General features: G+C 40.4%; 1 protein-coding gene across 5 annotated transcripts in view; it reads right to left on the bottom strand.

Annotated features, from left to right (window-relative positions):
• MARK3 (microtubule affinity regulating kinase 3) overlaps positions 1 to 23,448 on the bottom strand; it is an 81,233-nt gene that overhangs the window by 5,704 nt on the left and 52,081 nt on the right. For 3 of the 5 annotated variants that reach the window (XM_090034096.1, XM_090034095.1, XM_090034098.1), the window contains 4 exons: positions 20,684 to 20,901; positions 13,122 to 13,225; positions 6,220 to 6,477; positions 3,644 to 3,670 (listed from right to left, as the gene is read on the bottom strand). In XM_090034096.1, the coding sequence (XP_089890222.1) occupies positions 3,644 to 3,670; positions 6,220 to 6,477; positions 13,122 to 13,225; positions 20,684 to 20,901 (607 nt within the window). Of the gene's footprint in view, positions 1 to 3,643; positions 3,671 to 6,219; positions 6,478 to 7,238; positions 7,404 to 13,121; positions 13,226 to 20,683; positions 20,902 to 23,448 lie in introns of all 5 variants that reach the window. The other 2 variants (XM_090034100.1, XM_090034099.1) reach the window with 2 other exon arrangements.

The raw sequence follows: 23,448 nt of genomic DNA, 5'->3' as shown, positions 1-23,448 counted from the left end.
GCCGCGAAGGGCAGGCTGGCTGCCAGACCGGAAGTGCAGATGTGACTGACCTACAGTATGCTGGTCTGCACGGTCCATGGTCCAAAAAGGTTGGGAACCACTGCTCTAAAGAGTCATGTGGAAAGCAAGGCAGATGAAGTCAAATCTGAAGTTATTTCTCAACTCTCAAACAATACACTTTCAAGTACCTGAAGGATGTCAAGGGTCTTGTTTGCCCCTGAGAAGCACGAGGGAACATATTTGCTTGCTATCACAAGCATTTACAAGTCACTTCAGTCCCACAGTCTCTTTAGAGTCTCTCTAGAAATAGGAGTGTAACTAATTACCCTAACAGTAAAAGATCCAAGAAGTTTCAAGATTCATTTGGTCAAAAAGTTCAGATGCTTTCAGGAAGATAAAAAACTTACTAGTTTTTTTTTAGACGTTTTTCAGTTATTGAAACTGAAATTGTGTTAAATCTGGACAATTTCTAAATACTGTCTACTCTACAAATTGAGAGCCCAGATGTTCTTAGTCAATAAAACACCTGCCAAAAAATCGGAATTAATAAGTACTATTTTATGCAAGATTTTTTAAGTACTTAATCAGGAAGAGTTAAAAATTAAAACAAACTAGTTAAAAGAAACCATTTAACAGACTCAAAACTGTACTTTGCGATGTGTAACTTGACATACAGTACTTGGGGTAAATTTTCAAAGTAGCAAAAATCATTCTTCCTATTGATGTTCCTTCCCTGTGACTGTCAAAGCACAGCCACATTCTGTAAACCAGCACAACGGCTCACACAACTAAGTAAAACAGAATAACCCTCATGATGCTTCCAACTGAAGTTGAAGCTTATGCTGTAAGCCTTCATGTCAGAAAGAGCCTTTACGCTTCCAAAATGTCAGCCGATTCTTAGATTTATAGTAATTAATTAAACTACAGGTTTACAAGAACAGACTACTGAGAAGCAATGTATTAAAGAAATTAGCTTAACTGACAAAATCTATTATTCTTGGGGTAAATTAGCCAAACTTTCCAGACAGTTCACAATGTGATACAATGCCTGTATGATCCAATTTGTGTTCTGTCACATGATATACACAAGGTATTTATCAGCATATATGATATAATCACTCTAATATTGTTTCCACTCATTGGTCATGAATCATCCAATGAGATGTAGAAGGAAAAGGTGTTAAGGAAGTTCCACAGCCTCAAGAAAAGCTGTAAGCAGTTTCAGGGATAGGAGACGAGTCATTAGAAACAAACTAAGATTAGTTCATCTGAAGGACAACAACCGGCTTTCCAAAGTTACCTTTAATTCGTGAATGTTCTAGTGTACGATAGCTTTTTGACAGATGAAAAAGGTAAGATATGTTTTCCAGTTATGGAAGTGGTAGCTTTACTTGGACAGCTAAAAAACTAATGCCATACAGCAGGCATGACTTGGTATGAGGCAAAGACTCTTCCCTCAGATACTGGTGGGTGTCACAAATATACAACTGAGCAGCTCACAGAAGCATAGAAAATTAGGGCTGGGACCTCAGGAGGTCACATCTAGTCCAACTCCCTGCTCAAAGCAGGACCATCCCCAACTAGATCATCCCAGCCAAGGTTCGACTAGCTGGGCCTTAAAAACCTCCAAGGATGGAGGTTCCATCACCCAACTGGGTAACCTGTTCCAGTGCTTCACCACGCCCCTAGAGAAATTCTCTCTCAATATCCAACCTAATCTCCCTTGCTGCAACTTGAGACCATTGCTCCTTGTTCTGTCATCTGTCACCACTGAGAAGAGTCCAGCTCCATACTCTTTCAAACCCCCCTTCAGAGAGTTAACAGCTGCTATCAAATCCCCCCTTGGTCTTCTCTTCTGCGGACTGAATAAGGCCAGTTCCCTGTCTCTCCTCAGAAGTCATGTGCCCCAATCCTGTAACAATTTTCATTGGCCTTCGCTGGCCTCTTTCCAACTTGTTCACTTCCTTTCTATAGTGGGGGACCCAAAACTAGACAATCTGTATGCTGTGTTAAGTTTTTGCCTTTACTCAGTGTCAAGGGTACAAGAAACTTGACATTTAAATTTCTTCTGAGAACTCCCTTCCCCTATATAGCAGTCCACTTATATTTCTCCTCTCAACTTGCACCCAACTAGACTTTCAACTTCAGTAACGATCAGCATATTATAATCACCCTAAAACATACATTTGAGAAAGCCCTGATCACTAAGGGTATTTACACATGTACGTTAGTCTGCTCGGACGTGCCAGAAATCCAGCACGTTGGAGCAGACTCAAATAATCGAGTCTGTGGAGCATGTGAACCGATGTGCCTGACACTGTGTTGTATGTATTTGCATAAACAGAGAAATGCACATCAGTGCTGAAAAATATGGTGGGGTGTGCTTTTGTACTAAAACACCTTTGATACATTTTAGTTCAAAAGCACGCTGCTGCCATTTTCTCAGTGCTGACGTGAATTTTGCTATTTATACAAATGCTGCAGTGCATATATGTGAGAAATGCCCTAAGATGAGTCTTAAAAATAAAGAAACGAGTCCAAGTCTAGTATGTAAGGTATATTTCACAGCCTGCTTTCCTGATTAAATATGAACTTTAGCAGCTGGAACAGAATGAGCTGTATACAAAATCTCCTACTGGACTAATTAATAATTCCTTGCAATTTTAAGTCATTTTTACTGAAAAATAAGTGAAACTACAGAGTGCAACCATAAACGTTGATTTGTATTTATTTTCAAATGCAAGCGCAGATAGAACTCTACTTGTGTAGTGAGGAAAGTATGTTGGGCCAAAATGGTTTTTTGCAACTTACACATTCTTTCAAAAGTTTACACTTGACTGCATCAGCCTAGCGCAGCGATGTACTGTGGCATACAGTTTTTTTAAATGAACAGTACTAGACAATATAGCCAGATCAAAAAATGAAGAATCATTTCAATTCTAATTTTGAACCCAAAGTCTTTTCAACGTTTATTTTTTATCAACAAGGCAACTGGATAGGTTTTATTCTTTAACTACACACTTTATATTAGGGTGTTCAGTTTGTCTTTGTGTTGTACAGTATAAAAAGCAACAATTTGCTTCAGATGCTTGACAAATGCTTCCTTTCAAAATACTCAATATGCAGTAGTTCATTTTTCCTGCAAACCTCCACATCTCAAGCAAGATCTATTTTGATGATTAAATATCTAAACTTATTATCAATTCAGTGCATTAAAGACGCTTCAAAAACGTCTTTAATAAAATGAAATAAAATGAAAAAAAACCCAACATGTATATTCACTTACCTTCATATGCCTGTGACCTTAAATTTAATTTACATTTTTCAGTGATACTAAATAGCTCATTCTTCAAAACATAAGCATGCTAAGTGTATTAGTATAAAGAATAAAATTATTTTTGATACTAACAACTCTATCAAAGAAAGAAGAATTCACAAGGCATGCTTAGCATCTTGTTATACAGGTGCCACAGATCCTTAAATGTTGTCGTTAGTTAATGAATTTATTTCTATATTTTCCTTTCAAGGAAGAAAAAGTATTTAGTTCTCAGCAGAAAGTTTAGTTTTTAGAAAACCAAGGCTAGAAAGCCAAATCTGAGGTTAATTGCAGAGCGCCACTTTTTTAAATATAAATAAATCCTACCTTTTGATAAACCTGAATGACATGTTTCTAAAAAGAAATTAAGCCAAAACAATAATTAAAAAAAGTTCTGTACAAAGTAAATTAAAAAGCCCATTAAAAAAGTGAAACATGCAATAATGAGATTTTTTATTTAAATGCCCACAGAAGTAATGTTTCAAGTTTATTTTGAGGTTAGAAGAATGGGTTTTATTATGGCCAAACTGCTCTCACGGTTTTATTAACTTGGGTATAGTTTTCCTCTGAGAAAAATCTGCCAACTACATATCCTGAATTAAAATGTAACTATTGAAAAAAATACTTTCAACACCCTAGCACTGTATGTGCTGAAGAAGGGATGCTTTGGATTTATTCTCCTGTTTGAAATGAATAAACTCCATTATTGCAAAATTAGTAACAATTAACATTAGTTTATAGCCCCCAAATTAACTAATTTCTTCGTAAAACAATTTAGTCAGTTGGTGCCAAGAATTTGGTTAAAGATGCATTAATATTTAATGGAAAAGCTTGTAGAACTGCCTTTTCCAGAACATAAGTATTTTATGAATGTACAAGGAGTACTCCCTATAAAAAAGAACTGAAGTCAAATATCACGTGAGAAAAAAAGCAACTTGCGTATCAAGTGCTTGGGATAGGAGCTGTCCACCTTCCTAAGAGTTTGTACAGCATCTAGCACAATCAGGCCCTGATCCTAAGTGGGATCTATGAGATACAAGCTGAACATGTAACCTGTAACATGACATGGTAAACTGCTTCATATGTGCGTATTATAAAATAATCCTCAGATAATTAAAATCTTATTTACTGTCAAAAGTATTTTAAAGGGGGTCTTAAAAAGCTTCTTATGCTGCAAGATGAAACACAGAGCTCATGGCAATATAAGCTTGATTATAGGATAAATAATTGAGCATGCCAGATGATGTTCCAAGAACAGAGCTTACAGCTGGCATATTCCTAACACAATTAAGTCACATCAAGAATGCTATATGGAAATATTAAGGAAAGACATCATCAAACAAGCAAGAGTAGAGAAAGAAAAAAAGATGGTCCCAAAGGATTTAGTGTTTGACTAGATGCAAAGCTTACAAAAGATTTCTACGTAAAAAAAAAAAAAGTTAGAGACAAACACAGACCCATTGTCAAAAACTCCACACTCATGTGTCTATACATTTCTCCTCTTCAAGATAAGGTAAGTTAGAGCCCTTTAAGGAGGTGGGGAAAGTTACCTTTACCATTATGCTGCTGAATCTAATTTAAGTAAGCAAAGCTACTTCAGGGGTAAATTACTGCAGTGTAACAGGACACACTGCTTACAGTTTGGCTTCCTTTGCCACAAGCTAGGACAAACCAGATTAAACAGAAGAGACCTGCTGACATGAGCTCCATCCTCCCTCCCTTTACATGATATAATTAATTGTTCATGTGTGTGGCCTTTACATATCTAAAGTCATTTGTTAAAATAATATGCAGCAGAAATTCAATTAGGAGCAAGGGCTAAATAAAACTTACCAGATGCTGGACTGTGAGCACTGAATCTTTCAATTGCAACTTTTTTTAAGAAAGTAAATTTCCCAAACCAGCATCACTTGTCAGTTAAATGGAAATACCAGGTTAACTTAGCAAACAGAGCTTTGAAGGATGGAAACTATGACTGAGTGGCAGTACATTTATGGTTACAAAAAAACCTACCACTCAGTAGTTAGCAATGCTTGTGTGGTATACACCTATAATACAAAATGAGCAGGCAAAGCTTGAAGTGCAGTAGTTTAAGGAGAGAATGGGAAGACAAAGCTAGTACCCAGAGCTTCACTCCTTTGACGACAAGCTCAAGGTGACCATTCAAGTACACACAGTGGTCTATGAACTGTAGGCCATTTTAAATAACTATATAGGGCAAGCATTTTTTTAAAAATTAAGTGCTGCAAGAACTGAAGAAACGTAAGGTCCTAGGGGTAACTTCAAGCAAAGCTTTCTGTCCAAGTAAAAGTCCTCTGCTTCATCTCTGTGGAGAGGCTACACTTCTTGAGGCTTAAGAACTGGGTTATGCCTATACTGTGCCCCCCAAAAAGGAATAAAATAATTTTAAGGCTTAAAACTTCTGCCTAAGCCCAGCTTCTAGGGTTGACTGATTTTGAGAACTGTGGCAAGCTTTATAGTTCGTTATCCTTAGTCCATTATTAAGATTTTAGCCAATCAAATCTCTCCCAGTGACAGATGACACTTATGATAGGCAGTCCCATCAGAATTAAACTGGCAGGCATGAACAAGTCTTTGCAGGATCAGAGGTAAAGGATATACATTAAAAAAACAAAAAAACACCATACTGATTGTGTTGTCTAGAAGCCGAACTACTCCAACTTTCACACCATGCAACAGTAATGAAACCAATTTGACTTGGTAATTTTAAACTGTAAGAACAGCTTTCAAATAACTACAAAAACTGAATAAAATCCCGAACCTAATACACCTATCATTTCAGATGCAGAAACAATCTCGATCAATGAAAAACAAGAACAGAAAGTGATTAGTGGAAAACAAAAATTCTACAAGTTTTTTTGTTTTTTAAATAAAAATCTTACCTTCTTGTGAGCTTTGAAGTTAATTTACTAAACAGATTAGTGGAGCCTCTGGTTCGAGTCTGTGAAAGTGGTGTTGCTTCATGCGATAGACTGGGTGAGGCAGGTGGTCCATTATAAGTAGCAGTACGTCGCTCTCTGAGCTGGCCATGGAACGTGCTTCGACTGGCAGTTCCTCTGGGGAAACGAATGCGATCAGGTGTAGTTGCACTGCTGATGCTGTGAGTTGAAGCAACTGGAGTTCTTTGATCCGGAATAGCGCTACAGTGGAAAACAAGAACATACTATTATAGTGCCAAACCATCATTTACAGAAACCCAAAGCTTTGTAAAGAATGAAATATTGTAACTGCTATAATACTTTTTAATTAAAGACATATTTATATAGGCCAAAATAGAAAAGGACCAAAATTACAACACATTACAAAAATAAAATATTTTACAAAAAAGGTTAAGAGTAAAAAGACTGCTTGAAACAGAAACCGGTGCATGTAGAAAAAATATTAACATTGAGCAAACTAGTGGAAACCTGGAAGAAATTTTGCAGGCAGATTTTCACCGACAAGGCTGACAGCAAGAATGGATAAAGCAAAAGCTTCCTTGCAGGCAGGGGAAAAAGCCACCCAATTATCTCCTGCATTATCTCTGTGCCTGTGAAGCAGCTCATAAATTTGAACATTTTGTAAAAACTCTATATGAAAGGTAGTCTACTTAAAAAAAAAAAAAATGGATATCCCTAAGCATATATAATGACTAGAATAGACTCTCTTCCCCTCCTCAGGGATTTGATAACAGAGGGATTTCTCATATTCCTAACAGTAAGAAAAAGTTATTAAAATATGGCAGGAATATATATTACAGACAACCTGGAGACACCACAAGACAAGTGTGAACAAAACTAAAAAAAACCAAGGGAAAACACCTGTAGGCAATACGTACTAACAGTCTAGGACTAAAATTCCACAGCACAAAGTTAAGAAGCAGTGGGTACAAGTTAGTTTCACAATGATTTTTGTTTCTTACGCAGGCCTGAAGTTATCTGTGCCATTGTCTATTGGAGGTAACATCATCTTCGTGTGCACAGAGGCTGACATGGACATCGACTTCTGATGTCGCAGCCGAATGCTGGAGAAGGATGTGGTACAAACTGAAGCAGGGCTAGCTGCATAAGCGAACATTTCTGTCAGGCTGTGAGGGGGTTTGGGTTCAGGCAGAGGCAGAAAGAACAGCATGGACCAATGACAAAAATGCAAACTACTGCACGGTGAAAAGCAAACACTTTTCCTTCCAAAAAATATCTGATGTGTCAAAGAATATAAGCTTTTCCACTGCTTACATAGGAGATACAGCACTTAGTTAGTTTAACTTCTTCAAAACCATCTTTACTGTGGCTTATTGCCATTTACCATCTGCAAAGTGGCTATTTAGGTGTGACAGCATTAGCTTGTGGGCCCATCCTCTTGATGGTGCACACATACAGGAAACTTGGGTCCTATATAGAAATACTTTTAAATATTAACATTGGGCGTATTTTGCTAATGATTATAACCACCTAGTTGCACAAAGTTGCTGCTATAAAGTATTTATATTCTTAAAGAAACAAACAAACAAAAAAAATTCACTCCTTAAATGAACCTCAACCTTTATAACAGGTTGAGGACCTGGCAGGCTTTGAAGGTTTAGATGTTTAACTAGCCTGGAGTAGCACATTAATTACAAATCAACAGATTACCCTAATCAATTTGTATTGCTACAGAGGTTGGAGTGGTGTGCAGATAGAAGAAAGACTGAAGAGTGCTGGAAAGGCAGCTCAATTATCCCTACAGAAAAACAAGAGGGGACTGTTGAAGCATCTCTTTTGTAGTGCCCGACAGTGATTCCCCAGGTTAATGCTCCTGCTCTGAAGGAAGGTGTATCGAGTTGTCTTCAGCAAAAAGGATACCCGTCTGGCTGACACACGGTCCTTTACCCTGGCTGACACATGGTATACCCAGGACACACACACACACACACACACACACACAAAATTTACGTCTAACCTGAAGTTCTGCATCAAGAGTATTACACATTATGTTCAGAAAACTCTTGTGACTACAGATACCGGAGACCCAAGATCTGATGTTTGCCATTGAAGTAAGTCCAAAATCTACAATTGCAAGGGATGTCGGTTCAAGTCAGTAGCAGATAGCTACTTGCTGTCGGAACTGATTATTCTTTAGAATGCTTTGAAAAAAGTTTCAGAGCCAAAAATGTCAGACATGGCATTAACAGAGTTGTTTCTTTTCAGAAGTGTCATTAAGAAACCAAACAAAAACCAAACCATACCTAGCAAATCTGATGCATTATTCTGTCCAAGGTATTTGTTTCCCCTCAGATAAGCAAGTAACTACTCATAATCACCTGTTAATGTCTTTGTATTTCTCTGTAACAAGAAGTTTGACCTTTTTATTAAAAAGGCAATATGAGTGAATTAAGAAACTGGAATTGGATGAACAGAAAGCAAATTGACACCTGAAGGCATAAACAAACCTAAAAAAACCCTATTGGCTAAAGTTTCAAACTTCTGTGGCTTGAATTTTTCCCTGTTCGGTACACAAGTAGTTGTAATAGTTTTCTTCTTTAAAGAATCATTTTGGTTCCAAGTTTTGCCTACTTCTAAAGGCACTAAGACTTCTGTGAAAGTTGGGTCATATCTGCTGCAAAACAGATCCTTAGCATTTGAACTTTTCCCTACCAAGACTCTTCTCTACCCTGTCTTCCTTGTGTTACCTTTCCAGGGGCACAGCCATGCTTGGGTGAAGCCCATCTAATGCACACACACTAACAAACCTAAGAATAAAAAGGAGATGCCATGCCCACACTAGGTCACACCAGATGCCCATCTAGTGCAACATTTTAGATTTCACTATACCACAGAACAGATGGTAAGGAGATATCCAAATCTGAGCCTGCTTTATTAACAATGGAAATGATCAGCTCCAAAGTCAGACCTTTCGTCATTTTGGTTCCAGCAAAAGTTAGGGCTCACCAAAATTTCTATTTCTACTTACAGCAGTGTACTCTGTCATTGTGTTACTAGGATTAATTCTCTTGATCTCTGAAAAGCTTGCTGCACATTTCACACCAATGAAGAAATACTCTAAACAATGTAGGTTTGCAACGGTTGGTTTTATTATTTTTTTTTAAAGTTACCACTCTTTACTACCACTCTGTTGCTATGTAAACCTATACCAAAAATATAGATAACTTCTGACCCTTATATGCCAGCTCCCTAAAACATGTCCCCAGAAAGAAAAGAAAAAACCTGTAAAGCAAGCTGGGATGTCATGCAGGATTGGAGACAAGAGTGGCTCTTTGGAAAGGAACTGCATTTGGGACCTATACTAACTGATCATTTTCACTTACAATGAGAGGTAAAGGCTCCATTTGATGCGTTTAGGGATCCTAGCTGTGTCAGAACTCAGCATGTAAAAAAGTACCCAAGTGTGGAATATAGAGTATATAGGGATAAAAGTCTACATTAAATAAAAGTCTACATTAAATAAAAGTTTAATTCTAATGAAACCCTGGAAATACAAGTGAAAATGTGGGTTGTAGCTCAGACTGCTTCATTCAGAGAAAGACACTCCAGGTTTCCTGTGATCTTTTGCTGACTTGAGAAATAAACAGCAGCATTAGAATGACTAAATGAACTAAAAAAACCAAAAACGAGCATTTACCCTAAAAGATTCATTAATACCATACATACAGAAAAGCCAATGCCCATGTATAGCAACTGAGTATACACAGATCATACTTTTTAGACCTTGGCAGTAACAGGCTCTGCCAAGCTAATGTACGGTAAAAGCTATGTTAGCCTGCATTTTACTAACAAGAATACTCTATTAACTGGAATTCCCAATAGCCCCCGAAACAAATCCTCACTTTAGCAACCACAGTCTTTGTCAAGTCTATCTGGCATGCGCATCAAGTATTTATGTTGTTTACAGAAAGGGAGGGGAAAGGGATCTGTGGGGGGCAGGGTGGACTGCCGTTGTGGGCTGGGGCCAGGGCAGCGCCAGGGTCTTCCCGGCGGGGAAGGCCGTGTTGCGCTCCTGACTTCCTTGATACACATAATTCTCAGATAACCAGCACACCCCTTACCTCACTCCTGCCAGATAACAAAGCTTTTACTATACTTTGCTGAATGCATAGTTTAATTAAGTTCCATGTATCACAACCAAAGATCTCCCATTTATAAAGCCAAATATTAACGTTTCAGCCTTTCATTCTATTTGCTAAGCATTGGTATTTTTAATGAACATTGATTATTTTTGCTAATTACCTAGGTACTTGCATTTATGAAAGCTCATAATTAAATTATACCAAGCATTTCCTCCACAAAAATGAGTCCAAGTATTTTAAGCAAAAGTTAAATGTGTAGTAAAATGGATGTGAATTTTTTTTTACATGAAGTAGAGATGAAAAAAATATGTTCAGCAAGTTTAAAGATTGGAAGAAATTACATTCAGTGCTGGTACCTACATTTCACTAACACCTCTAGGAAGTAGGACTGTTCAGTACTTCTGAAAGTGAAGTTACAGAAAATAAAGTGAGCATGAAAGCCAACTGGCCAATAAATTGGTTTGTTTATTGCTATATATTTTAAAGCACTGAATTTGGACTCTTAAATAAAACATGACTAACAGGTCTCCTGAAGTACAGGATTATACGAAGAAAAGACAGACCAGAAGAAAAAATCCAAACAGTTATTAGCCATATAGAATGCAGTTGCTCCTAGAAGGCCAATGAGGATAGATGGGACTGGAATGTCAAATGTCAAGAATAAAGCCCTGTAGACACAGGATGAGGCAAAGCTGCCTTTAATTTATAGACTGAATGAAGAAAAAATTGTAACCAACTAATTGAGCAATTGAATACTTTGCTTGCAACTGTTCCCCTACTGGACCTATTTCGGTTGTGTGCAGCCTCATCTTCAAAAATAAGGTTTAAAGAAAAAAAAAAAAATCAGGGTATCCTCATTTAAAGGAAAGGAATGGGAAAAACAACTCAATTCAGAGACTGGATAACATTAATGAGGACTAATCAATGAAGGATGAGACACAAAAACACTAAAGACTCAAGACACATCACTATTAAACAGAGCTGTAATTCAGAGTCCAGTCAAGTACAGGTCCACTTGATTAGACTGAAGGTTCAGATATGAGTTAATTCATTATATCTAATTCTTTCCCTAATCCCTTCCCTGTTTACTAAAGGGCTAATGGAAGGAGAGGGAACACAGGTCTGACTCCTTATCTCATTGCTCCAGTGGTTAAGTAGAGGGCCATGTTGATCCTTCATTCAACAGCAGGACTCATCCCTTCTCTACGAACTGGAGAAGAATTAAAAGAGAAGACAAAACTCATCACCCCCTGTGGAAGTCAAATCCACTCAGCAGCTCCACTATAAGGCTGGATAGGAGGCATCCTTACTTGGGGTTGAATCAAAGACCCCAAAAAGAGAGAACAATGCAAAGAAAATGATGAAAAAGGGGGGGGAAAAGTAATATCAGAATGATTTGCAGCAGCAGTTATTTGGGCATCTTCCAGATAGCAGGCAAAACAGCTAGCACAATCTATTTGACTGGCAATCCCAAACCCTCTCCATTTGAACGCCTCTTGAAGCTTGGCTTTTACCCAATCTAAACAGGTCCCTGTTTGCATGAGAAATTCCATATTCTTGCTTAAAGATAAGTGTTGCTTTTTTGGCAACCCCATTTGTTTAACAATTTGACAATCCTGCTATGCTCCTTTTCAGTAGCAGCAATCTAATTCACTGGATAGGTTTTATGTGAAACTGGTTGTGGTTATAACTCACTCCAATTCCAGGACAAAGAAACAATTAACTCCCCACCTATCAGGGATGGGTAAAAGCCTGGACAAGACTGAAGGGAGGCTTAAAATGGATTCTTGACTAATAATCTATACAGTAAGAAATTCTCCACAAGGCATTCCCCACAGGTGCTATTTGACAAGCTACCTCTCTCTAGTTCTGGGGTTACTCCCAGATATATAACTTTTTGTCCGACTTGTATCGCTGGCATAGAAGTGGAAGGATTATCTTGTGCTTTGGGTGTTAACTTTAGTCTTGAGAGAGACAAGTTCAATTTCCTGCTCCACTTTCTACATGACCTTGGGAAAGTCATAGCTCCTCTGCACCTAATTTCCCCATCTGTAAAATATAGATACAACACTTCACTATCTCAGAGGGTAAATATATTAAAAGACTGTGAAGCAATTAGCACTACAGGAGAAAGGATGACGGTGTACCTGGGCCTGCAAGCCCAACAGAGCAGGGCACAGACCTAGCCTGTACATGGGTCAGACAAGAAAGGTTTTGGGGGGTTTTGTGTTTTTTTTTCCCTTTTTCTTTAAATGGCGCTTCAATAATCACAGTGAAAACTGCCAACTGGTGTATGTATATACAGATATAGATAGAGCGAGCAAGAGAGAGAGAGCGAGCGCGAGCATGTTGTCTTCACACAGGTTTGTACTGGAGGCTGAACAAAAAACCCTTACGGCTTCTCTCTGCTTTTCAACAACCAAAAAAGCTCTTGCCAAAAGGGAAGCTTCCTTGCCTTGTTCGAGCATCCAGAGGAACAGATGACAGAGAAGTTGCACCTCACGTACAACAACTATCAAACTTTGGAACCCATTTCACAGCTCATAACTTAAAGCCTAGAAATTCTGGGAATCTAACCAGAAGACTTCCAGTCCACACCACAGAAATAAGTATTTGCAAGTATCCAGGAACTGAGCATTTGCACTTACCTTGGGTAAAAAGGCACAATGATACTGCTTTGTTTTGAATGATGTTACATTTTTCTGAAACATGGAAAACAAGGAAGGTAGTAAAATTTCATACCTGTTCTCCTTGCCATTTTGAATTACTGAATGTCTATCAGCAGTGGTTCTTTCGCTACAAACATACGTATTGCGCCGTGTCATTGCTCCAGGTGCAGTATTATTCTACAAAAGGAAGATATGGGGTGTGTTAATTTTCACAAGAAGTTAAAAACCTTTGACAAAAATTGATCTGTTGAAGACTTCATTTTACTTGCTTCTACTTATGACGACTTGGTCTATGGCTTACAATAAAAAAAATATATTTTCTTTCAAATTAGACAAAAACAGAAGTGCTCTTCAATTGGGATTGTGCTAGTCTATAAATCGCAATGTGAACAATCTGTCTGAAGTACAAAATTACATTTTGTTTTAAAGTTTCAAATTAATAGAGCTTAAAAGCTTCTTAAATTTTCATTACATGCGCTCTCAACTAGACATGTGAACTCAAATGAGAATTTTATAAAAGCTGATTTAGATGTTTTAAACTTCCTCTACAATTTCAGAAACATTAAGATTTAGAGTACGAAGATTTTCTCTTTTAAATCTTTTGAGTACTCCTTAACGTGATAGAATAATTGAAAGGAAAAACATAATTATATCTAAATCCAGTAGGGGAGTAAACCACATTTTGATATTAGATGCTATGAAAGAGACTAAAGTTTTAAAAACAATAAAGAACAAATATGGCAAATCCTGGAAAAAATAATTGCAAGGCATTTTAAAAATATATTTGTAGGCCCAAACATGTAGGTGAAGTACAAAAGAATAATGATGTTGATAAATAACATCAAACCCTTATGATAGGAAGAGGTAAAGAAATGGGGTTACTTGTTTTACCTCTGTCTATACAAAGAAAGAACAGAGATATGCTCAGATCAGTGCATATAAAGCAAAAAGGCAGCCCCTGACAAAATATAGCAGTCAATTAAAAGCCTTTGCTAGTTGACCTACAGGAATGTTTTTGCTATCTTTACTCAGACAAAATTCCCTTAGGCTTTAGTTCAGAGTTAGGGTTTCAAGTACCTCACAATTCCAAGGCTGCAGAATCTGCCACAGAACCCAACATTTAATTTATAAGGGAGTATACCAGAATTCTAGTTCTCATTTCAACATGGATTTCTAGGCATACTGTTGTAAACTTCAAAATCTGAAAATGGGTACAGGCTATACAGATGTCATCTGCCTTGGTCTGCCATCACCCTGACAAACCGCTCCAGATCTGTCACCATTTATCTATAGAGGAAATGTAACTTCTAGGTTTTAAAATTTAACATTGCTTTAAAATTACTTAAGCCCAAATCCAGCTCCATGTTTATGGATAGGAGAGGACCAGGGGTAATGGCAAGATAGGTAATACTCAAACTCCCTCTCAGCCATAAGCCAGCTAGAAGGATGACCCAAGCCAAGTCTTCCTTCACTTTGCAAAGTATCCTTGGGACCAGAGGAAAAGGAGTACAGCAGATCTTTTGACCAACAGATCAAGAACAATGCCAGGAGAAACACTCTCCTTGGAGAGTGTATTTTGCACAGCCAGGCTTGTAAAGCTCCGCAATGAAGTCTGGCACATGACATCACAAAGGTGCAGGAAGCAGAGTGGTCAAGTTCAGCAAGACAAGTCCTTATTCTTCTGGGCAGGCCATTTCAGCTCATGGAGGTGCTTATGCTGTCTATGAAGAAAGTGTCCCTGAAGGTAAGCCCTTGCTAACCCTGAGCCTAGCTTTGCCCTTCATATTAAGGTCAAAAATAATTTTTCTTTGGGTCCAAGGGTCAACCTCCAGAGCAAACAAGATACATTATTGTGCTGAAAAATCTCCAATGCATACTCTGCAGAAGCTACTTCTCCTGTCCAAATTAACTGACTTACAGAAGACAGATTCCAAGTCTTCATAACTGAGCTGCTACCACTGAAAATACCTTGGTAATAAGCCTTTGGGGTACATGGGGGGGCTAAACAGGAGGATTCTACTATCATAATTCTATCCCACTCCAACCATATGTAGCATCTGTGACAGGATCTTGGCAATGTAGAAATGGGTATCCCTCATCCTACTGAACACCTGTCCCCACAGTGTAGAAATGGTTGCCAGTGTTGTAGCCAGTGTCATAGTGAACTTAAGCCCAAAGATGAATCAATTAAGCATCCTGAAGTCCAGGATAGAGTCCTCCTTTGCTCCTCAGAACCAAGAAAAGATCACTGTAAACCCCCCTTTCACCTTGAAACATGGGCATAGTTTATTACTTTCAACACCAACAAGGAGTTGCCCATCACCATTTTAAAAAACAAGAAATAGGTGATTAGACAAATGGGGAAGGCACAGGGAAACAACAACATAATAAATGGCATGGACTGACTGCTGATCACTGCCTAACAGGTAAGAGACTGAAGTCATGAGGCCTAGATATTAATTCGTGGGTGGGATTTTGATTGATCAGCACTATTAGGAATTCAGGTTTCAGAAACCTTTCTTCTGGAAGAAAGAAAGACTTTGCTCTCTCGAGAACTGGAACGGCTCTTATATATGTAACTTGAATGGGTAGCAAGAGATTTTTTCTCTATTATTTTATCACATGTCCTAAAATCTTGAAGAAGGAATGTATAAAGTAGGGCAAGTCTATAGAGTGATTTATAATTTGCCAGCATTTGTCAGATAGGCTTCTAATGATGCTTTTGTCAGTCAATCATCTCAAATAAGCTAGTATTACAAAGAGTGTATTTTTAAAACACTGATAGAAGTAAATTATGTACGTTTTAGGTAGAGCTGAGGAACAACCTGGAACAAAGACAGGTGTGACAGTTGTTTGCATCAACAGGCGCACATGAAATTCTCTGATGAAGGTAGCTAAGTTTCTATATATATAATGCTTACTGAAGCCTTTTTTTCTGTCTTTGATATCAAAATGACTGGAGTAGAAACCTTGACCTTTGAATTCCTCTGGCATCTCTTTTTCGGTTCCTACTTCTAACAGGACCTTTGACCTTAACTGCTTGTGAGCAATTTTTCTGAATGCAGACGGAAGAGAGGTTTGAACAGAGGAAGGAAATTTAAGCACCTTTTATCTCCAGGATCCATCTGTCTAAGGTGATGGAATGCCAAGTGATATAATGGAAGTGTGAAGCTGTCATTTAAAGGGTTCTTCCCCTGCTCTGGCCCTGAAGGAGGCTGGTAGGACTGAGAATGATGGCTTTGTGAATAAGATGAAAGAGAATACAAATGTTTGTAAGACCTAAGGACAGGTCTTAAGATTGGGTGTTTACTAACCAATAAAAATAAAGCCTTCATTTTCTTTACTGTATCTTGACTAACCCAATGCCTCCAAATGCCAGGTGTTCCATATACTCAATTTGCCTATGTGGGGAAAATAAAAAAAATTGAGCCTGCCTGTGAAATATGTAATAGTTGCTGTAACGATCTGTGCAGTGAAGATGGATGCTTTTGAAGCTTCAAACCTTAGGCCTGGCTACTGTATCATCCCTAGTTTTGCTCTTCAAAGTCCTTTGGAACACCTAGCTATATCTTCCTATAAAGTCCATCAACAATGCAAAAAGCACAGCCTGGTAAATTTCCCATTCTAATATCAAGTGGTGAAAATGAAAATGCCTATCTGCTTGAGTTCATCTTCTTTCCCTCCCTGCCAGGAACTGGAAAGTGTTATGGTCTGTCTAAAAAACAGTGCCACCACCACCAGAAACTCAGGGCCCAAAAGCTTTGATTTCCAGAAATTGTCCTGGATGATACTGTAAAACCCAGGTATGGTAAGTTGACAGGATGCCATATGCAAAGAAACTTATATTGTCCCAATGTCAATGATAATTGGCAGGATTTTACTTCTGTATTAAGAATTCACCATATTAGGAATTCAGACTAAAAAGTTTGTTTTAGTAACTTTGATTTAATGAAGACTGATTATAAGAATTGTTTACTAAACAATTATAGAAGCAGTAATCGAGCAAGCTACTCTGAAAACAGAGCAAAAAGGTAGATAATATGCTGAAGGGAGGAAAAACCCAACTACCTAATGATTTACCAGTTAAGAATCTAGACGTTACTGTGGGAGTGTTTTGGGGGAGTTACAGAAGAGTTACTGGGGGACAGCTGAAACATATCTCCCCATTTTGCACTAAGCAAAATGCAACAGCTAATTTTAAGATTCATAAGTTCCAAAATAAGGCAGTGTGCTTTTAAACAAAAACTATGCTTATGCCAGTATTTGTCCACGTATAAAGCTTTTAAAACTACAGCAATTTGGTAAATGTTAATTACTGGGGAAATATGTATGATCTGGCACAACCCGTACATTTTTAAATGCACATTAATGAATGCCCAATGCAAAGGATAGATTTAAAAAAAAATTATTAATAGAAGCTGGCAACACCAAGACCAGTGAACAGGTCAGCAAACAGAAATTTGAGCGGAGAGTTTATGTGGACACTTTCTTTCTTACCCTGCCTACACTAAGCGCGATAAGTGGAAGCAGGTAAAAATAAAGAGGAAGATTTTCAGGAAGCACCATCAGAAGAGGAAAGAGCTAGGAGGAACCCCCCCCCCCAAGATGGCAGGAAGACATTGCAATGACAAAGCCTCTGCCACAGTCAACTCTGCCTGTGTGGATCACAGAGGCTTCCATCCAGGTTCTGGTCTTGTTTTGCAGGGACTACAGCCTGCATGTCCCAACCTATCTTGCATTATAGTTGATGTCAAGCTAACTTGGCTAACTATTTCTCTGCCAGAGACAGCCAGATGGGAGAATGTTTGTGGCCTGAGTGTGCCTTCTGAAGGATTTTCAGGAATCACTATGGGAGCTGCAGAAGCTTGTGAATTGGCCTAGAAGCATCTGATAGCATGAAGCCTTCATTGACTCAATTCACAGAATGACTTCGCACATCTGGGGCTCTCAATATGACCAAAGAATGGGAACTGAAACAGGAGCCCAGACTGGCTAGAAAGTAATCTTTTCAGCGAGTTGATACTCAAAAAGGAATCCTACAAAAACACAGTAGAAACTTGGACATGTTACTAGGGAAGAGTACAAGAGAAGTGTACAGGCACGCTAGTAGAAAACTGGGGAGGCCAAGGCATGATCTGAGATGCAACTGGCAAGGAACATAAAATGCAATAAAATGGGCTTCTACAAGTGTGTCAAAAGCAGAAGGAAGACCAAAGAAACAACAGATCCCTTATGGAATACAGAAGGCAAACTAGTTACAGATGATGAAGACAAGCCTGAGAAGGCCTTTATTATTTCAGTCTTCACTGGTAGGGGCAGCTTCCAGGTGAAGCATGCGACTGGAAGCAAAGATACGGAAGGCGACGAACAGCCTAGAGTAATGGCAGAACAGGTAAGGGATTACTTTAGGGAAGCCAGTTTTCAAGCTGGCAGGGCCACATGGGATGCACCCTAGGGTACTGAAAGAACTGGCTGAGAAAGAAGATAGCCAATGGCTCCAAAACTGACAACTTTGGAAGGTCGAATGAGGTCTTGGGTGACTGGAAAGGCAAGTATAGTGCTCGACTTTAAGAAAGGGAAGAAGGAAGATCTGGGAAATTATAGACCAGTAAACATGACCACAATACCTGGAAAGATCGTGGAGCAGGTCCTCGAGGAATCTAATAAGAAGCACCTAAAGAAGAAGGTGATCAGGTACAGTCAGCATGGATTCACCAAGAGCAAGCCATGCCTGACCAACTTGATTGCTTTCTCTGATAAAGTGACAGGCACTATGGATGGAGGGAGAGTAGTGGATGTGATGTACCTTGACTTTAGCAAGGCTTTGGATACCATCTCCCACAACGTTCTCATTAACAAGCTAAGGAAGTGAAAGTATTGTAAGGTATATACATAACTGGTTGGATCATCGTGCTCAACGAGTAGTCATCCATGTCTCAATGTCTAGCTGGGAGGAGGTATCAAGTGGGGATCCCCAGGGGTCTGTCCTGGGTCCAGTATTGTTTAATATCTTCATTAATGATTTGGACGATGGGATCAAGTGCACGCTTGGCAAATTTGCGGATGACACCGAGTTGGGTGGAGTTGCAGACACTCTGGAGGGCAGGGCTAGGATCCAGAATAACCTGGATAGACTGGAAAAATGGTCCACAATCAACCAGATGAAATTCAAGTAGGACAAGTGCCAAGTCCTGTATTAGGGATAAAATAACTACATGTATAAATACAGACTGGGGAATAACTGGCTAAGCTGCAATGTCACAGAAAAGGACATAGGGCTTACAATTGACCCAAAAGGTGAATACATATCAACAGGCATTTCACTTGCATACCAAGCAAAATGTGATTCTTCTGCTCTGTTCAGCACTGGTGAGACATCACCTACAGTACTGTGCCCTGTTTTGGCCCCTACATTTCAAGAAGGATGTGGACAGATGGGAAAGCGTCCAGCTGAGTGCAGCAAAAGTGATTAGGGACCTGGGAGGCAAGACCTATCAGGAAAGGCTCAAAGAATTTTGGTTATTTAGTCTGGGAAAGAGAAAACTGAGGGGGAATTTGGTAACAGTCTACAAATAACTTAAGAGTGATTACAAAGAGGAAGGGAATGGGCTTCTCTCTGTGACTGTAGGGGGCAGGTTCTAAGAGCAAAGTTCCCCATGAATCCAAAAATTTGGCAGTGGGCAAGCAGCAGCACTACTGACAAATTTCCAAATCCAGGGAGAGCCCATGGGGTGGACAGAATGGCCCTGTGCACTAAATCAGGCTGCATCCACCCAGTCATGCATGCAAGAGCTCCATCCTGGTACACATGGCAATGTCAGTGCATGGGGGCAGCCAAGGGTGCACAGGGCCATCTGGGTGTGTGAGGCCAGGTGGAGGCAGTGCAGGGACCATTCCAGCCCTGAACCACTTGTCATGCCCATGGGGTCAAAAGATTGAGCACCACTGATTTATAAATATAAGCTGGATAAAAGCAGTCGCAAATTACTTTTCAGAGGATGGTAATAAAATCACCAGTTGCGATTTCAGAATCATGTAGGAATCATAGAAAAGTAAAGTTAGAAGGGACCTCTGGAAGTCATCTAATCTAAACCCCTGCCTGTAGCAGTATCTTCCCTATCCAAACCAGCCTATACAGATCCAGTTCTAACCTATTTGGAAAACTATACAGGCAACTACACAACCACAAAGCTTAACATGTCACAGGTAAAAGCAGGGGAAAAAAACAGTCGCCAGTGTCCTGCTGCTGCCAGGATTGTTAAAATATGCTCGACTCATACAACTTATTCCATGGAATAGACTCCAAATTCCTTTTCTTTCTTTTAAACCATTTAAGATGCATCTCTAAATCATTGTTTGTCAGGTCATATCTTAAGGGCTGTTTCAGAAACGTGAATAATAAGTAAAGTGAACTAAGTTACTGGGTAGTTGACTGAAAGAGTATAAATGAGTTCATAAGATACCTAAGCTTGTTTTTGGGAATGAAAGGAGAGAAACATTAAAAACCAATACACACTGACAGGCCACTGGTGGAATGATCTTCACCCAGGTGGAGCACCTTGGAATGATTTTTCCCCCTCCTACTCAGTGTTCTTTCTGCTCCTACGCTTTAAGGAATAAAATGGTTCTACTTACACTGGGGACAGCAGAACTTTTCTTACGTTCAGGAATATCAGCCTTATTTGGATTGCTGGCATTTCCCAGCATGGGGCTAGCTGGAGCAATTCCTCTTCCTCCAACAGCACTGCTGCTAGATTTCCTTGACTGAATTCCTTCTTCTTTGAGGTCGCTGTCTGTAGTGCTAGTTTGGCTTCGTTTTGGATATGCCACTACTGGAGGAATGGATGGTCCAGCTAATGGAGAGAAGAAATCTTTTAAAATCTAGATGTTATCAAGGTTCGTTATTTGTTACACAAATACATTAAAAGTCTAAGTAATTCAATCCCAGAGATTAAAACAGGTGTGGGCAAAATACAGTTTGTGGGCCAGGCCACGGCAGGTTCCTCAGTCCTGCCTAGCCCAGGCACTGTCTGGCTCATGACACATCCCACCACTCCTGGGCATCAAGTAGGGCTGGGGCAGCTCTGCAGTAGGACTCTTTCTAGGCAGCCCAGGCGGTGGCAGGTCTTTCTGGCTGCTGCAGCTGCTGGCCCCCAGACCCATGGAGATGGATGGGGACTCATGTGCACAGCCCCAGCCCTGTCCTGGCCTGCCCTGTGCCTACCTCGACTAGAGTGGACTAGCTCCGGACCAGTTGGGACTCACATGCACAGTCCTGGACCCCAGGCCACCCTGCACCCACAAGTGGTGGTGGTGGCCAGGCAAACACTGCTGCTGGATGCAGGGGAAAAGCAGCCACCTTCCCATTACTGCTGCTGGGCCCTCCTTGCTGCAGCTGCCTGGAGCCCATATCTGGGCTGTGGCTCCTCTCCACTACAGTCACCACTGGCACCGCAGCTGCCTCCAGCCCACCCAGTGGGGTAACAGAGAGAAGATGCAGAGGAGCCCAGGCAAGGGCTCTGGGACTGCAGCAAGAACAGCCTGGCAGCAAAGGAGAGGTAGCTGCTTTCCCCAAGCTCCGCAGCAGCTTCTGCCTGGCTCATTGTGGGTGGGCTGGGGTTGGAGCAGTGTGCACAGGTCCTGGCTGGTCTGGAGCTGGTCCATTCCAGCCGGGGCAAGTCTGGAGTAGCTGTGGGGTGGAGCCGCAGGGTATGCAGGCTCTGGGCTGTTGGTGGGCAGGGGGTGCTGACTTGCAACAGCTCCCCAGAACTACCTATGTGGCCCATAGACCCAAATAATTACCTGCCCCTGGGTTAAAAGATTGAGAGTCACCACTGCAGATCTGGAGTTACACACTGTGAAAAGTACTTTAAGGTTCCCACTTTGTTTCACTTCATAGACATTAGGGCTGGAAGGGACCTTGTGAGATCATCAGGTCCAGCCCCCTGCCCAAAGGGCAGGAAGTCAGCTGGGGTCAGATGACCCCAGCAACATAGGCATCCGAATGCAACTTGAACGTGTCCAGAGTAGGTGCTTGCACCACTTCTCGGGGTAGTCTATTCCAGACTCTGGAGACTCAGACAGTAAAGAAGTTTTTCCTTAAGTCCAATCTAAAACGGTCTTCCAGTAGTTTGTGGCCATTGGACCTTGTCTTCCCTAGGAGAGGAACAGACGTTCTCCCAGTTCCTGGTGCACACCCCTGATAGGCTGCCACCAAATCCCCTCTGAACCTATGCTTCTCCAGGCTGAAGAGTCTCGTGCCTCTCAGACTCCCCTCATACAGCCTGCTCTCTTGACCTCTGATCACGTGTGTGGCTCTCCTCTGCACTCTCTTGAACTTCTCCACGTCTTTTTTAAAGTGTGGAGCCCAGAACTGGATGCAGTGCTGCTGCTGCAGCCTCACCAAGGCTAAGTAAAGCGTGAGAATGACATCTTGGGACTTGTTTGAGATGCATTGGTAGATGCAAGCCAGGGTTTTACCTGCTTTGCCAGCTGCGGCATCACATTGGTGGCTCATATTTATCATCTTGTGGTCAATCATGACCCCCAAGTCTCTTTCAGACATAGTGCTAGCAAGTGAAGCACTGCCAAGCCTATAGGTATGGCATGGGTTCTTTTCTCCCAAGGTGGAGCACCTTGCATTTCTCAATATTGAAGGTCATCAGGTTTGTCCGCCCACCTTGCAAGCCTGTCCATGTCGGCCTGAATCCTCAGCCTATCCTCCAGCGTAACTGCACTTCCCCACAGTTTGGTGTCATCTGCAAACTTAGCCAGTCCACTTCTGACACTTTAATATATTTATTAACAATCTGGATTCATGAGTACTGGACTGAGTATTGAAGCCTGAGGGATGCCACTGGTCACCATGCGCCATACTGACTTGGTTCCACTGATTATCACTCTCTTAATTATCATGGAGCCAGTTTCCCCAGACATCGGACTGTGAAGTTGTCAAGGCCACAGTTCCCCAAGTTTGCCATGAGGACATCGTGGGAGATCATGTCAAAGGCTTTTTTGAAATCTAGAGTAAATGACATCAACCTCTCCCTCACTGTCCAGGTGATGCATCACCTGGTCACAGAAGGAGATGCGAATAAGATGAAAAAAGCCATTTAGCCATTTGTTTAGAGCAGTGGAGCCCCTGAATATTGTAGAGGTGTGGGAGCCAGTTTTAGGTCACACATCTGTGGTCCTGCTTAATACAGGTGGCATTCGAGAAGCCTGAATTGGTGGAATGACACCTGCACATAATTACTGTCAGCTTAATTCAGAGCAGCCAGGAAGTGGCTTTGACTTGTGCACTGGGCTCCTGCTGCCATCAGGAATAAAAGGAGAGACAGAAAGCTGTTCTAGTTTACCCTCAGACATTAAAGGGCTAATGTTTTAATAGACTATCAATT

Source organism: Crocodylus siamensis, chromosome 2 (assembly GCF_052110815.1).
Source record: "Crocodylus siamensis isolate JL-2025a chromosome 2, ASM5211081v1, whole genome shotgun sequence".
Lineage (NCBI taxonomy): Eukaryota > Metazoa > Chordata > Crocodylia > Crocodylidae > Crocodylus > Crocodylus siamensis.
This window is presented reverse-complemented; position numbering and strand designations above follow the sequence as displayed.